Raw genomic sequence first — 15264 nt, forward strand, 5'->3', positions numbered from 1 at the left:
TTATATTTACAGATGGAGTGGGTCCGCAGTTGCACTGCTAGTTTCAACAGTAGCCCAGAACGGACAAACGGCTTTAGAAAGAACACATCTAAAAAAAAAATAGTTTTGGGTGAATAGTTCTTTGAAGGTATTCTATGAACTTTGTGAAGTTTTACTTTTGTTTTACTACAAATCAAGCTATCAAGGAACCATATTACTTAGAGGACCCATGGCATGAAAATCACTTAATGAGGTTTTCTAACATAAATATAAGTTCCCCTAGCCTGCCTATGGTCCCCAATAGCTAGAAATGGCGTAAAATGAGCACTTAGTTTCCAGCTCCGCCTTTGAAAAATGAAAGCTCAGACGCTCCGATTTCGAATTTGGCCCAATATGTCATCATAAGGGGCGAAGTTATCTCCCATTTCTCTGCCTTGCCTGCCCAGAGAATTTGGCTGCTAATGAGACATTGAGCTACGACCGTGCGAGCGCCACATGTGTGTTGTGGTAACCCGGTGCTCGGTGGGGCGGGTTCCAGGTACAAATGAGTCGATTAGTCAGGGTTCTAGCCGTGCTTGGCATTTATTCATAGGAAAACCGGGGTATACAGGGTCCATTAACAAGAACGACTTAGGGTCTCCGTGAGCCTCTAATGGGTCGTCGTCTCGTGAGCTTCCTCGCTCTCCGTGGTTCCCGGCCCCTTCTGTCTGTCCTCATGGCCCTTTTAACATGGCTCCGGTACCATCCAGCAGGTGTCCCCCAATCACGCTGATTAGGGAGAGAGAAGTGGTGCTCTCTGTCGCCGGTCGGTGGGTGGCGGCGGTATATGCCGTCCACCACCTCACCTAGGACCCGCCCGGGCCGAGGTTTATGGGGCGGGATGCCACACTCCTCCACCGCTTGCTCTGGCCTCTGGTCGCCGGGGAACCCGCCCAGGCAGTTGTCCCGTCGGGAAAGGGCGTCGGCGTTGGCGTGTTCCCTGCCCGGTCTGTGGTCCACCCTAAAACGGAAGTCCTGGAGGGCCAGCAACCACCGCGTCACCCGGGCGTTGGTGTCCTTGGCCCCGGCCATCCAGGTCAGGGGCGCGTGGTCGGTGACCAAGGTGAACTCCCTACCCAGGAGATAATAACGCAACTTATCGAGGGTCCACTTTATGGCCAGGGCCTCTTTCTCTACGGTCGAATAGTTCTTCTCGTTAGGCAGAAGCTTCCGGCTGATGTATGTGATGGGGTGCTCGTCTCCTGCCCGGACTTGGGAGAGGACGCCCCCCATCCCCACCTCCGAAGCGTCTGTATGCACAATAAGGGGGGAAGCAAAATCTGGGATTATGAGCACCGGCTCGGAGCATAGGGCCTCCCGGAGCGTCCCGAAGGCCTGGTCGGCTGCCTCGGACCAGGCAATCCGATCGGGCAGGGCCTTCCGGGTCATGTCGTTCAGCGGGCTTGCCAGCGTGGCAAAACCGGGGATAAACCGCTGGTAATACCCGACCAAACCCAGAAACGACTTCACCTGCTTCTTTGTGCGAGGTTGGGGCCAGTCCCGGGCACCTCCGAGAATACGTCCCGGTGCTGCAGGATGATGGTGGCGAGATCCTGCTTCTGGGCCGGGCTGAGGTCCCCTCCAACCGGAACCACTGGGATCTCGCGGCGGGCCGACAACGCCAGGGGAGCCGGGTTCGGGGGTTCTCCTCCTCCTCTCCACTGTTTCAGGATATTAATATGGTACAACTGGGTCGGCTTCCGCCTCCTGGGTTGTCGAACCCGGTAGTTGACCTCACCCACCCGTTCTACCACCTCGTAGGGCCCCTGCCATTTGGCGAGGAATTTACACTCCGCCGTGGGCACCAGGACCAGGACCAGGTCGCCGGTTTGGAAGGTCCGCAGCTGGGCCCCCCGGTTGTAAACCCTAGCTTGGGACTGCTGGGCTTGTCGGAGGTGTCCCCGGACGATAGGCCAAACCCGGGCCATGCGGTCCCTCACCTGTTCGACGTGGTCCAGAGTAGTGCGATGGGGGGACGGCTGGCTCTCCCATGCCTCCTTGGCCAGGTCTAGGAGGCCGCGGGGCCTTCGTCCGTACAGCAGCTCGAACGGCGAGAACCCTGTGGACGCCTGTGGCACCTCCCGGATGGCAAACAGGACATGCGGCAACAGCTGGTCCCAATTTTTTCCGTCTGCGTCCATGGCCTTCTTTAGCATTTGCTTGAGCGTTTTATTAAAACGCTCAACCAGGCCATCCGTCTGGGGGTGGTAAACTGAGGTCCAGAGCTGCTTCACCTGGAGGAGTCTGAGCAGTTCCGTCATTACACGGGACATGAAGCACGAACCCTGATCCGTTAGTACCTCTTTCGCGATCCCCACCCGGCTAAACAGCATCATGAGCTCCCTGGCGACCGCCTTCGCGGTGGCTGCGCGAAGGGGTAAAGCCTCGGGGTACCGGGTGGCGTAGTCCACGAGGACCAGGATATATCGGTGACCCCGGCTGGTCTTGGGTAGGGGGCCCACAATGTCCAAAGCTATCCGGTCAATCGGGGTCTCGATGATCGGCATGGGGATGAGGGGGTTGCGGACAGAAGTTCTCGGCGCTACCCTCTGGCACTCGGGACATCCCTGACAGTACCGCTCTACATCCTTCTTCACCCCTGGCCAATAGAATCTCGCTAGGACCCGGTCTCTGGTCTTGTCCATGCCCAGATGGGCTCCCAGGAGGTGGGTGTGGGCCATAAACAGGATCTTACTTACATACGCTCTAGGGACTACAAGCTGTTCCATGACTCCCCCCTCTCCTTCCACTACCCTATATATTAGCCCCCCCCTAGTGCTAAAATGTGGGTGCGGTAGGTGACTCACCGAGTCTCGAGTCTGTCCATCGTGGGCCAACACATGGCTCCAGGCGTGTTTCAGGGCCTCGTCTTGGAGCTGGGCGCTGGCGAACTGGCCTGGACGGTCCAAGCTCCCCCCCCTCACAGGGAAGAAGTCTGAGAACTCGGTGGCTCAGACGCGGTGAGGGTGTCCGGGCTGTCGTGGTGGGGGCCCGTTGAGCCGGTCCCTCCTCCCCCTGAGGAGATCGGGGATCCCGGTGGTGAGGGACCGTTCCCGTCGGAACCCTGGTCCTCTGCCGTCGACTCCCTGGGAGATGCTGGGATCCGCGCGGCCCCGCAGGCTTGCCGAGCTCCCCTCCCCTCTCGGCAGGGAGGCTCTCTCCTTCCCCGGCCTTCCCGCTCCGGGTCCCACAGCCGGTGGAATATTGGGCAATCTCTGCCAATTAGGAGCGGTACCGGGAGGTGCGGTACGATCCCCGCCCGCGCCGTGAACACGCCATGCGGCGTCCGGACGACCACATGGCAGGTCTTGTAGATCCGTGTGTCCCCGTGCACGCAGGCCACCTCCAGGGGCCCCCCCTCCTTTCCACCTGCCAGGTCGGGGCGGAGAAGGGTGACTACGCTGCCGGTGTCCAGTAGGGCCTGTGTGTCCGTATTCATGACCCGCACGGGGATGGTTGGGCTCCCGGTCGTTCCCGTGTCCAGCAGGTCGCCAGCAGGCAGGGCCGGCTCGTCCCCTCGCCTGCGTACGCCGACGGCATCGAAACATCCCGGTCTCCGGGGCAATAGCGGGCTATGTGGCCGGCCTGGCCACACTCATAGCACCGCCTCCCCTCGCGGCTCCCCTGAGCCCGTGTCGGCGAGTCTGGTGGTGGTGCCGGGGCCCCGGTCGTGGGTCCCCGTCGGTCTCGGCGGGTTTCGGTCGGCCGCGGACTGGTCCCGGTGCCGGCGCTTAGCTGCTGGGCCACCTGCCAGTTCTCCAGCTGCTTCACGAGGTCATCCACTGTGTCGGGATGTTGGTGGGCCAGTACTCTCCGAGCGCCCAGTGGTAGCTGCCGGATGGTGTTGTCGATCAGGACTGGGCCCCTCCCCTGTCGCCAGCCACCTTTTCGCCAGGCGTGCGTGCTGAGCGATCTGTGTTCGGACTGCCCCCCGGACGTCAAATCGCAAGTCGTGGATTCGCTGGGCGCGGGCCGCGAGGTTGTGGCCGTAGTAGGCCAGGATCGCCTGCTTGAGGGCGGGGTACTGTCGGGCCGTCTCGGCTGGTAGGTCTTGGCTCGCCTGTTGTGCGGGTCCGGTGAGGAACGGTGCCACGATGTGGGCCCATTGTTCCTCCGGCCAACTTTCCCTCTGGGCGGTCCGCTCAAACGTCTCCAGGTACGCCTCCACGTCGTCATCAAGGCCGAGCTTGGTGAGCCGGCTGGTTGGGGCGGCGGTTGGTGCTTCGCGGACGGCGTGCTGAGTGAGCCGTAGTACGGCCTCACGGAGCAGGGCAAGGCTCTCCGTGGTCTCCCACTGCAGGGCCGCGGCTTGCACCAGCGCTTGCTGTTGTCGCAGGGCGGCGGCGGGTGTGGTTTCGTCCGGGGTCTGCTGGTTCGGTGGGTCGTCTACCGTGGGGTTGTAGTCGGTTCTTAGATTGCCTGTATTCTCCACCATATGTGGTAACCCGGTGCTCGGTGGGGCGGGTTCCAGGTACAAATGAGTCGATTAGTCAGGGTTCTAGCCGTGCTTGGCATTTATTCATAGGAAAACCGGGGTATACAGGGTCCATTAACAAGAACGACTTAGGGTCTCCGTGAGCCTCTAATGGGTCGTCGTCTCGTGGGCTTCCTCGCTCTCCGTGGTTCCCGGCCCCTTCTGTCTGTCCTCATGGCCCTTTTAACATGGCTCCGGTACCATCCAGCAGGTGTCCCCCAATCACGCTGATTAGAGAGAGAGAAGTGGTGCTCTCTGTCGCCGGTCGGTGGGTGGCAGCGGTATATGTCGTCCACCACCTCACCTCGGACCCGCCCGGGCCGAGGTTTATGGGGCGGGATGCCACAGTGTGTGTGATGGATACACACACTGTAGCGCAAGTGTTGTACAGTGTTGTTGTTATTTTGATAACCGTTCTGCTGTTGGTGTTATGGCGCATAACACGTCGGGTTCTCTGACGTCTGGTATTTCCACAACGAGACTCGTAATGGAGGTTATCTCAGCCATGTTTGAGAAGGTATTGGGGGAAAGAAACTTTGGTTTTGACTCCCTTAAGTACATGAACCGCGACATGGAGGAGAAAGGGATTGTTGCCCGCGATTGTCTCCCGCCGGAGTCCCACTGCCCGCTGCCGAGGCACCACCGCCACGTGCGCTCGGCGCTCGATTGTCTCCCGGCTCCAGCGGGAGACAATCGCGGGCACCAATCCCTTCCTCCTCCATTTCGTGGTTCAGTCTACTTCAGATTGATGTGGAAGTGGAAGAACCAGAGACGTCGGAGAACCCGACACAGATGTTGGGATTCATAATATCGTCTGGAGACGCACACAGCTTTTGGCCCTGATAATATCTATTAGATGATATAGATATCTATGTATAATATGATATTATTTAGATATAGAGCTCCAGGACTGCCGCCAGAGCACCCGGAGTGTTCTAGAATATTTAAAGAACAAGGCCAAAAGGTGTGTGCACCTCGCCATTGCGATACATCAACTGTAAACACAAGCGCATGGTACCGTGGCCGCAAGCTGCTCAGGGCCACACCCCAAACCTCCACCTTGACTCGCCTCTAAAGGTACGGCCACACCAAACGCGTTACCCGTGTACCACGCGTATAAAATCTGCAATTTTTCCATAGGGAAGCATTGGTTTACGCGCGTATGAGGTGCGTACACGCGTATCATGCGTACCAAGCAACATTTTACTCGCGTTAGGGGCGTATGAGGCGCGTATATATACGCGTGTATATACGCGCGTACATATATGCGATGTACGCGAGGAGTTCAAAAAATAGAACTTTTTACGCTCATACGCGTGATACTTAGCCGCAATAGCCAATCAGCGTGGAGCTTGACCCGACGTCACTGGCAGAGAGTAGTGACCCTTGCACAGAAGCATACGGCCGACATCTTTCTTTATTCTGGGTGGAAATAGTAACATAGTTACGCCATTAAATGCGTTTATGGAAAAAAAATTAGCGAGAAATGTGCATTTTACTTTCATAATGTTCACTCTGTGAATGTGAAGGATGTTTGGTTTGATAGTTATGACGAAGAGTGAACGCTCCGTTCACTTGCATGGACAGTCTCTGGTTGCTAAGCAACGTCAACGTCTTGGCGGACTATTTCTCTGCCGATCAACACTACGAATGCTGGAAACACACCAGACACACCATGTGAAGTTATTTAACCCGATTATTGTTATTTATATCCGAGATTATTTAATCTAACCCGATTCAAGCTGTATCATGCACCCAGACACGGCGGTGTTTGGGTTTCCTTCCTCGGACTCCTAAATCCAGCGCAGCCACAGGCGCGTAGCTGCGTATGTAGGACCATTTTTGACACAAAATGGTCAAGCAACATTTGAGCTGCGTTACGCGCGTACATGGTACGCGGGATACGCTTTTGGTGTGTCCGCACCTTAAGAAAACAGCACGTTTGTGGAAAGCTCATTGTGAGACAGGCTCGTAGTGGCTGTAATTCTGCACCATGGCTTAATTTCTTAAACGTCTTCAAGTACTTTATTAGGGGCCCACTAACAGCAATATAAAAGCATTCATAAAGTAGCATGCCATGAGACCTTTAACACTTGGCTAAATCTTTTTCGTTGGAAAGAGATGGATGACGGGGATTTATTCAGTTGGCTGCAATCTGCAACGTCACTGCTAATGGCCAGCTCGATTTTACACACTAGACCTTTAGGAAATGTATTTATTTTGCTTCAAGTGAATTTTATGTTACAAGGAGAGTCTTTAAACTTATCTTGGTATTGTTAGTAAGTATTTATTTTGATGACTCTAACTATCTGTCCTAGATTCACATCCCACTGGTCTAAGGAAGACATCCTGGAGACTAGAAGCACCGCAAGAGATGCTTTTGAAAGTTCAAGTAGAGCTGATGTCAAATGTCTTGTTGGTTTACAAACCTTGAACAGCTCTGTTTGATGCTGCAGTAAAGACTGAGCACTGGTTACCTTTGATCTCTCCTGGTGCTGTCTGTTCACACACAAACACACACACACACACACACACACACACACACACACACACACACACACACACACACACACACACACACACACACACACGATCAATTGTATTTCTCTTGACTTCTAAACATTGGTATCATTAGATTTTGCTATCAACCAGCTGGTCTTTATCTTAAACCCTTAAGCCCTACCTCTCCTCTCCGGGGGAGTGGGCCTCTTCTTTACATTGAAGAGGATGAATCCTAGAATCATCAGTATTCAAGGAGACACAGCTGGGTCCAGGGGAGCCTGCTCTCTCCTGCTTGACTCTTCGAGAAAAACACACACAGTTTCAAAGTTAAAATTTGTGGATGACGTTTGATTTGATTATTTCTGGGCTAAATCCTCACCTTTTCGTAAGGGGTTGTCCTTCTACGAAAGGTTGTCCTTCATTTAACCCAACAGGTCTAGCCATGGAGCAGTCCTTCTCCATGGAGACACCGCTGGGTCCAGGGGATTCGGGTGTCTCTTGCTGAACTCTTCTAAAAAAACAACAGTCATGATTTTATGGATGCCTGATTTATTGTATTGATTGCATTGTATTTTGCTTTGACTCATGATGGTGTCATGATATATTACTGCTGAGCCCTGAGATGGACAACATTCTCAAACAGTTAGAAATCCTCTTCTTACCTCTTAGCTTTGCTCTGGTGGCCATGGTCCCCAGATAGAGTGGTTTCAGAAGCAGGATCCCCCTCCCCTCTCTCCTCATTCATAGTAGACTGGCGTCCCCGACATAAACACAACTCATTGATCACTTTATTTGACATTTGAACTTCAGACAACACTGAAATGTCTCTTATGATGAGACACTGAAGTGTCTCTTTGAAAGAGTAGATCATTGTAACTTCATAATACTAAACCATAATAGTTTTTGAATATTTTTTTATATGTATTGTTTTTAATATGGAAAGTGAATGGGGTTAAAACGCTGAAATCAACAACCCCAAACGTCAACAGCTGAGAAATGTCAAATTGGGCACACACGTAAACCGGAAGTAGGCAGGTAAACAGGTTTTCAACTGTTACGGCAGACATGGACAGTTTTGAACGGCCACACCCCCTCCCTCGCCAAAAAGTTGTACAACTTTTTATCTGGGGCTCACATGCTCAAACTTTTTGCCTAGGGTCCATCTGGATATATTTTCTGATCTTGTTACAGCATAGCTAACCCTATGCTTTCGGAAACGTAAAAAAAAAAAAGAATCCAATTGTAGAAACATTTCCCATTATTGAATATTGTAATATAACAATAATGTAAAGAAACTACAAATGTAGTGAAGTGTAGTCCTACCTTATCTTTTCCGTGGAGAAAATGATTCAAACTGTATTTTGAACACCGACGGAGATTAATGGCTCCTCACTGTGGAAGATACGAGCAGACAAGAAGCTGACCCTGAAGCGCTGGGAAATCCAGACAGCCAATCAGAGCCTCGGATACCTCACAGGAACCGCCCCCTCTCTGTGATAGCAAATGAGGACACCGTTATGTGGCTGTTGTGGAACAACAAGTAACTCTTTCAGACACTACGTAAACAGTGGCGCTTAAAAGCGAACGCTCGTTTATAATGTCTCCTTTTCGGTTGTATGCTTGACGTTTTCATGCTATGTAAAGCTAAGTATTAATTATTGTGTCTGTTGTTATCAGTGGAAAGTTTAAGATAAATACGTGGCAAATCCTGGGGAGGAGCCTGCTGGCGTCATGTGATTTTAGGAAAATCGAAAGTATCGCAGCCTTCAGTGGAAGGCGTGAAAACAAAACTGATGGTAGTGTGGCAACCCCCTTCGTCGGCGGCGGGGATTCGGGAATTAATGAACGAAGCAGGGTTGCGGTGCAACGGGTTTTATTGGAAAACCAGTCACAAAAGGGAAATCATATAAACTAAGGTTCTTCCGTAATCGGGAATAAGGGCGCGGGACCTCCTGGTCCAGCCCTTCCTCTGGGTCGGCGGGGAAACAGCACCCGACGCCTCCGGCTTACTCCTGGTGGGGAAAACGTCTCGTTAAAACACGTCTCTTCCTGGTCCGCCCTCCCTCGCGTCTCCCCCGTCCCCAGCCCTTAAAGCTCCTCTCTCCTGGTCCCCCAGGTGCCCCCAATGTTCTTGATTCCCTGGGCCCGGTTGATGTTCCCTCTAGCACAGCTGGGTGGAGGGGGAGGTATCTTCCTTCCACCACCCGTCCACGGGGCGGGTGCTGCAGCGGCTGGCCCCTGGCCCGTGGCATGGGGTTGCCACACACCCCCATCCTCAGCAGCAAGCCGGGGGTTCCTCCTGTTAGCCCTAGGCAGGCGTCCCTTCGGGACAGTGCGTCTGCGTTACCGTGGGCCCTTCCGGGTCGATGGACCACCTGGAAGCGGTAGTCTTGTAGGGCCAGGAACCAGCGCGTCACCCTGGCGTTGGTGTCCTTGGCCGTTGCCATCCACTTTAGGGGGGCGTGGTCGGTGACCAGGCTAAAGTTCCGACCGAGGAGGTAGTAACGGAGCTTTTCTAGGGTCCACTTGATTGCCAGCGCCTCCTTTTCCACCGTTGAGTATGCCCTTTCGCTGGCCAGGAGCTTCCGGCTGATGAAGGTCACCGGATGCTCCTCTCCTGACCGGACTTGAGATAGAACGGCTCCCAGCCCCACCTCAGACGCATCCGTGTGTACCACGAAGGGGAGGCTGAAGTCCGGGGTGATGAGCACGGGCTCGGTGCAGAGAGCCTGCCGTAGGTGGGAGAAGGCTTCCTCAACCTCCTCCGTCCACTTCACTCGGTCGGGTAGAGTCCTCCGGGTTAGCTCGTTGAGGGGGCTGGCCAGTGTTGCGAACGCGGGGATGAACCTCTGATAGTACCCGACTAGTCCCAGGAAGGACTTCACCTGTTTCTTGGTGGTCGGCCTGGGCCAGGTCCGGATGGCTTGCACTTTTCCGTCCTGGGGTCTCACACAGCCCCTCCCGACTTGATAGCCCAGGTAGGAGGCCTCCTCCAGGCCCAGGCGACACTTCTTGGGGTTGGCCGTGAGGCCGGCGGTTCGAAGCGCCCCAAGGACGGCTCGGAGGTGGTGGAGATGGATGGTCCAGGTGCTGCTGTGTATTACGATGTCATCTATATACGCGGCGGCGTATTCTCTGTGGGCCCGTAGGATCCGGTCCATCATCCTTTGAAAGGTTGCGGGTGCCCCATGCACCCCGAACGGGAGGACGGTGTATTGGTATAGCCCGTCTGGTGTGGCGAACGCCGTCTTCTCCCGGGACCGCTTGGTGAGGGGGACCTGCCAGTATCCCTTCGTGAGGTCTAGGGTGGATATGAACCGGGCCGGGCCCAGTTGCTCTATCAACTCGTCTACCCGTGGCATAGGGTAGGCGTCGAAGGCAGACGCTTCGTTCAGTTTGCGAAAGTCATTGCAGAACCGGTAGGTCCCGTCTGGTTTGGGTACCAGAACCACCGGGCTGGACCACGCGCTATGGGACTCCTCTATGACCCCCATCTGCAGCATGCGGGCGACCTCTGTTCTGATGACGGCGCGCCGTGCTTCCGGGATGCGGTAGGGCCGGAGGCGGACTCTGACTCCCGGTTCTGTCCGGATGTCGTGGCTGACGGTTGTGGTCCTGCCGGGTCGCTCGGAGAAGACATCCAGATGTTGGAGCACCATGTCCCGCATGTCCTGTGTCTGGCTCGGGCTCAGCAGCTCCCCCACTGGGACCTCTGGAGGGGGCAGTCGAGCGGCCAGCGTCAGGAGAGTTGGATCCCGCGGAGTGGTCAGTGGTTGCCACCGCTTCAGCAGGTTGATGTGGTACAGCTGGGTGGTCTTGCGTCTCCCCGGTTGCCGCACCCGGTAATTTACCTCGCCCACCCGGTCGATGATCTCATAGGGTCCCTGCCACTTGGCCAGGAACTTGCACTCAGAGGTCGGGATGAGGACGAGGACCTGGTCGCCCGGGTCGAAGGTGCGCAGCTGGGCCCCCCGGTTGTACACCCGAGCTTGGGCTTGCTGGGCTCGTCCAAGGTGCTCCCGGACCACGGGCCACACCTGCGCCATCCTGTCCCGCACCTGCTCCACGTGCTCGATGATGGTGCGGTGGGGGGAGGGTTGGCTCTCCCAGGCGTCCCGGGCGATGTCGAGGAGCCCTCTCGGTCGTCTCCCATAGAGTAGCTCGAACGGGGAGAAGCCGGTGGAGGCCTGGGGTACCTCCCTGATGGCGAACAGGACGTGAGGGAGTAGCTGGTCCCAGTTCTTTCCATCGACCTCCATCACCTTTTTCAGCATGCGTTTTAAGGTCTGATTAAACCTCTCTACCAGTCCGTCGGTCTGGGGGTGGTAGACGGAGGTCCGGAGGTGGCGGATCTGTAACAGACTGAGGAGGTCCTTTAACACCCGGGACATAAAGCAGGAGCCTTGATCTGTCAAGATCTCCCTAACTATTCCCACCCTGCTAAATAACGTCATTAGCTCTCTTGCCACTGCCTTGGCTGTGGCGGCGCGGAGAGGTATGGCCTCTGGGTAGCGGGTCGCGTAGTCTACCATGACCAGTATGTAGCGGTGACCTCGGCTAGTTCTGGGGAGGGGGCCTACGATGTCTAATGCCAGTCTGTCGAAGGGGACCTCGATCAGGGGCATGGGTATGAGGGGATTCCGGACGGACGGTCTAGGGGCGGTACGTTGGCACTCGGGGCAGGCTCGGCAGTAGTCCTCTATGTCTTTCTTTACCCCTGGCCAATAAAATCTAGCTAAAACCCGGTCCCTGGTCTTATCCATCCCCAGATGAGCCCCTAGGAGGTGTGAGTGGGCCATGTACAACACCTTGCTAACATAGGACCGTGGAACGATCAGCTGTTCCACCTCCTCTCCCCCCCTCTGAATTACCCTATACAGTAACCCTCCCCGTGTGCTGTAATGTGGATACTGCCGGCAACTCACCGAGTCCCGTGATAGTCCCTCGTGGGTTTGCACGTGTCCCCAGGCTTGTCTTAAGGAGTCATCCTCCAGCTGGGCGGTGGCGAACCGTCCGCCCCTGTCCGCTCGCCCCTCAACGGCCAGGGGGAGGTCGGAGAAGTCAATGAGGGGTGGGCTCTCACTCTCCTCTGGTGGGGGTATCGGCTCGGAGGCGGTCATCGTGCCCGGTGTCCCCGGGGGAAGGGATTCCGTGGACGAGGCGTGAGGCCGGCGTCCTACCTCTCTCGCGGGTCTCTGCGGAGGCTCGTCGGAGTCAGTCGGGGATTGTGGGGGTTGGCCTGCCATATAGACGGGTCGGCTTCGTCGCTGGCGCGGTCTCGTCCTTGGATGTCGGGGTCTTGGTGGGCGAAGCTCCGCCCCCAACAGTCGTCCAAAGATGGGACAGTCGCGTCCAATTAACAGGGGCATGGGTAGGTTGGGCACTACCCCGGCCTGGACCGTGAAGGTCCCCTTCGGGGTTTGTACGGTGATGTGGTTGGTGGGGTATGTTTCCGTCTGTCCGTGGATGCAGCCCACCTCCACGTCCTGCCCAGGCGTTCCACAGGCTAAGTCGGGCCGGATCAAGGTGACCACGCTCCCTGAGTCCAGGAGGGCATGGGTGTCGCGCCGTCCCACCCGTACCGGCAGGCTCGGCGAGACGGTCCTCTCGTGTGACCAGCAGGTGGTGCGGAGGCAGGCTCCTCCCCTCTGGTCGGACGGACTGGCCGTGGGCATTGACACGTCCCCTGCGCCGGGACAGTGGCGGGCCAGGTGGCCCTTCTGGCCGCAGGTGTAGCACCTCCACTCCTCTCTCGGAGTCGGGGGGGCGGGGCCTCTGCGGGCCACGATGTTTTGAGCCGGGTAGGCGGGGTCTCGGACGACCGGTGTCTGGGAGCGCGGGGTCTCTGTCATCCGTCCGCGTCGCTCGGTCCGCGGCTCCCCCCCTCCGGGAGGCGGGGCTGTTCCTCCGCAAAGCCGCTGGGTTACTTGATGGTTCTCGAGGAGTTCCACGAGATCGTTCACCGTTCGGGGCTGGTTCCCGGAGGCCCAGCGTTTAGCGCCGGGGGGAAGAGATCGGATGCAGCGGTCTATGACGAGCCGATCCAGCAGAGGGGGGCCGTCGCCTTCTACGAGCCACCGCTCGGCCAGCCGGACGAGTTGGGAAATCTGGCTTCTCACTGAGCCGAGCGGTTCGTAGCTCCAGTCGTGGTAGCGCTGCGCCTGGGCGGGGAGGCTGTGTCCATAATGGGCGAGGATGGCCTGCTTGAGCGTCGGGTAATGCCCCGCCTGTTGGGGGTTGAGATCCCGGTAGGCGCGCTGAGCTTCCCCGGTCAGGAAGGGCGCTAGGATGTGGCCCCACTCGTCCGCTGGCCATTGTTCACGGTCCGCGGTCCGCTCGAACACCTCAAGGTACGCCTCTACGTCGTCGTCCGGTCCCATCTTTGTCAGCCTCTTCGTGGGGGCGGCGGATGCAGGACCCCGAGCGAGCTGCTCGGCCATTCGGACCATGCATCTCCGTAGGACGTCTATCTCCTCGTCCCTCGTGGCGGGTTGGTCGGCGTGCTCCATCGTGGTCTGGGTGGTGTTTTAAGTCCAGAGATCGCGTTGCCCGCATCCTCCACCACTGTGGCAACCCCCTTCGTCGGCGGCGGGGATTCGGGAATTAATGAACGAAGCAGGGTTGCGGTGCAACGGGTTTTATTGGAAAACCAGTCACAAAAGGGAAATCATATAAACTAAGGTTCTTCCGTAATCGGGAATAAGGGCGCGGGACCTCCTGGTCCAGCCCTTCCTCTGGGTCGGCGGGGAAACAGCACCCGACGCCTCCGGCTTACTCCTGGTGGGGAAAACGTCTCGTTAAAACACGTCTCTTCCTGGTCCGCCCTCCCTCGCGTCTCCCCCGTCCCCAGCCCTTAAAGCTCCTCTCTCCTGGTCCCCCAGGTGCCCCCAATGTTCTTGATTCCCTGGGCCCGGTTGATGTTCCCTCTAGCACAGCTGGGTGGAGGGGGAGGTATCTTCCTTCCACCACCCGTCCACGGGGCGGGTGCTGCAGCGGCTGGCCCCTGGCCCGTGGCATGGGGTTGCCACAGTAGACACACACACACACACACACACACACACACACACACACACACACACACAATTGTATGTATACATGACATGTTTTCATTCATTAGTGGTGTTATTAATCAATTTAGCAGACTTCTTAACATCTAAAGTGACTCAGAATTAAGGCTTGTATAAATTGGATTAGATACAAAACGTGCTGCAGCGCGTTCCCCGACATAAACACAACTCATTGATCACTTTATTTGACATTTGAACTTCAGACAACACTGAAATGTCTCTTATGATGAGACACTGAAGTGTCTCTTTGAAAGAGTAGATCATTGTAACTTCATAATACTAAACCATAATAGACTTACAGATGTATGCAGTGAATATAACATAACTTGAAGGCTGTAACTGTGCTAAAACAAATACAACTAACACAACTTAACTTAAAAAACTCAGTTTGTAGAGAATGTAGAGAATGTTTCAATCCATGTGTGTGTGTGTGTGTGTGTGTGTGTGTGTGTGTGTGTGTGTGTGTGTGTGTGTGTGTGTGTGTGTGTGGGTGTGTGTGTGTGTGTGTGTGTGTGTGTGTGTGTGTGTGAAGGTGAAGGTGCATTATGCACCTTCAAATGTAAGCTTCATTGTTGTGGTTGCAAAGCAAGCCAGACTATTGTTATATTGTTATGTCATTATAATTCCTCCCCCTAATAATAGGGAGCTCTCTTCTTCAGTTCTTGAGCTATCAACGTCAAGCAAATGTCAGAAATGACTTCCTAAAATATTATAAACTAGTTTTTGAATATTTTTTTATATGTATTGTTTTTAATATGGAAAGTGAATGGGGTTAAAATGCTGAAATCAACAACCCCAAACGTCAACAGATGAGAAATGTCAAATTGGGCACACACGTAAACCGGAAGTAGGCAGGTAAACAGGTTTTCAACTGTTACGGCAGAGGGCACCAAATTTGAACGGCCACACCCCCTCCCTCGCAAAAAAGTTGCACAACTTTTTATCTGGGGCTCACATGCTCAAACTTTTTGCCTAGGGTCCATCCGGATATATTTTCTGATCTTGTTACAGCATAGCTAACCCTATGCTTTCGGAAACGTAAAAAAAAAAGAATCCAATTGTAGAAACATTTCCCATTATCGCGTGGGAAACAATAGCTGACGAGTCAATGCGTGAGTTTATTTGAGAAAAAAAAAATGTTTTCTCTTGAATGTTCACAGGTGCAACCCAACTGGCCCCAAACGGACTTTGCAGCAACTAAAA

At 55.2% G+C, this 15264-nt stretch overlaps 1 protein-coding gene and 1 long non-coding RNA gene across 9 annotated transcripts in view; one reads left to right on the plus strand and one right to left on the minus strand.

The window, feature by feature from the left end:
- Positions 1-8680, minus strand: part of LOC132455174 (NACHT, LRR and PYD domains-containing protein 3-like) — an 82045-nt gene extending 73365 nt beyond the window's left edge. For 3 of the 8 annotated variants that reach the window (XR_009525117.1, XR_009525116.1, XR_009525115.1), the window contains exons 1-5: positions 8318-8665; positions 7657-7745; positions 7374-7505; positions 7176-7292; positions 6922-6994 (exon numbers count right to left, since the gene is read on the minus strand). Coding sequence is in view for 1 of the 8 variants with exons in the window: in XM_060048962.1 (XP_059904945.1) it covers positions 6922-6994; positions 7176-7292; positions 7374-7505; positions 7657-7739 (405 nt within the window). In the remaining 7 variants the exon portion in view is untranslated. Of the gene's footprint in view, positions 1-6921; positions 6995-7175; positions 7293-7373; positions 7506-7656; positions 7746-8317 lie in introns of all 8 variants that reach the window. The other 5 variants (XR_009525119.1, XR_009525118.1, XR_009525120.1 and 2 more) reach the window with 5 other exon arrangements.
- A 5952-nt stretch (positions 8681-14632) lies between these two features.
- The window catches only part of LOC132455306 (uncharacterized), a 1247-nt gene continuing 615 nt past the window's right edge, over positions 14633-15264 (plus strand). Inside the window, exons 1-2 of the long non-coding RNA XR_009525161.1 lie at positions 14633-15173; positions 15222-15264. The exon at positions 15222-15264 is cut by the window's right edge and continues 28 nt beyond it. This is a non-coding gene — a long non-coding RNA (uncharacterized LOC132455306). The remainder of the gene's footprint in view (positions 15174-15221) is intronic.

The sequence above is a fragment of the Gadus macrocephalus genome, chromosome 4 (genome assembly GCF_031168955.1).
Source record: "Gadus macrocephalus chromosome 4, ASM3116895v1".
In the NCBI taxonomy this organism is placed as follows: domain Eukaryota; kingdom Metazoa; phylum Chordata; class Actinopteri; order Gadiformes; family Gadidae; genus Gadus; species Gadus macrocephalus.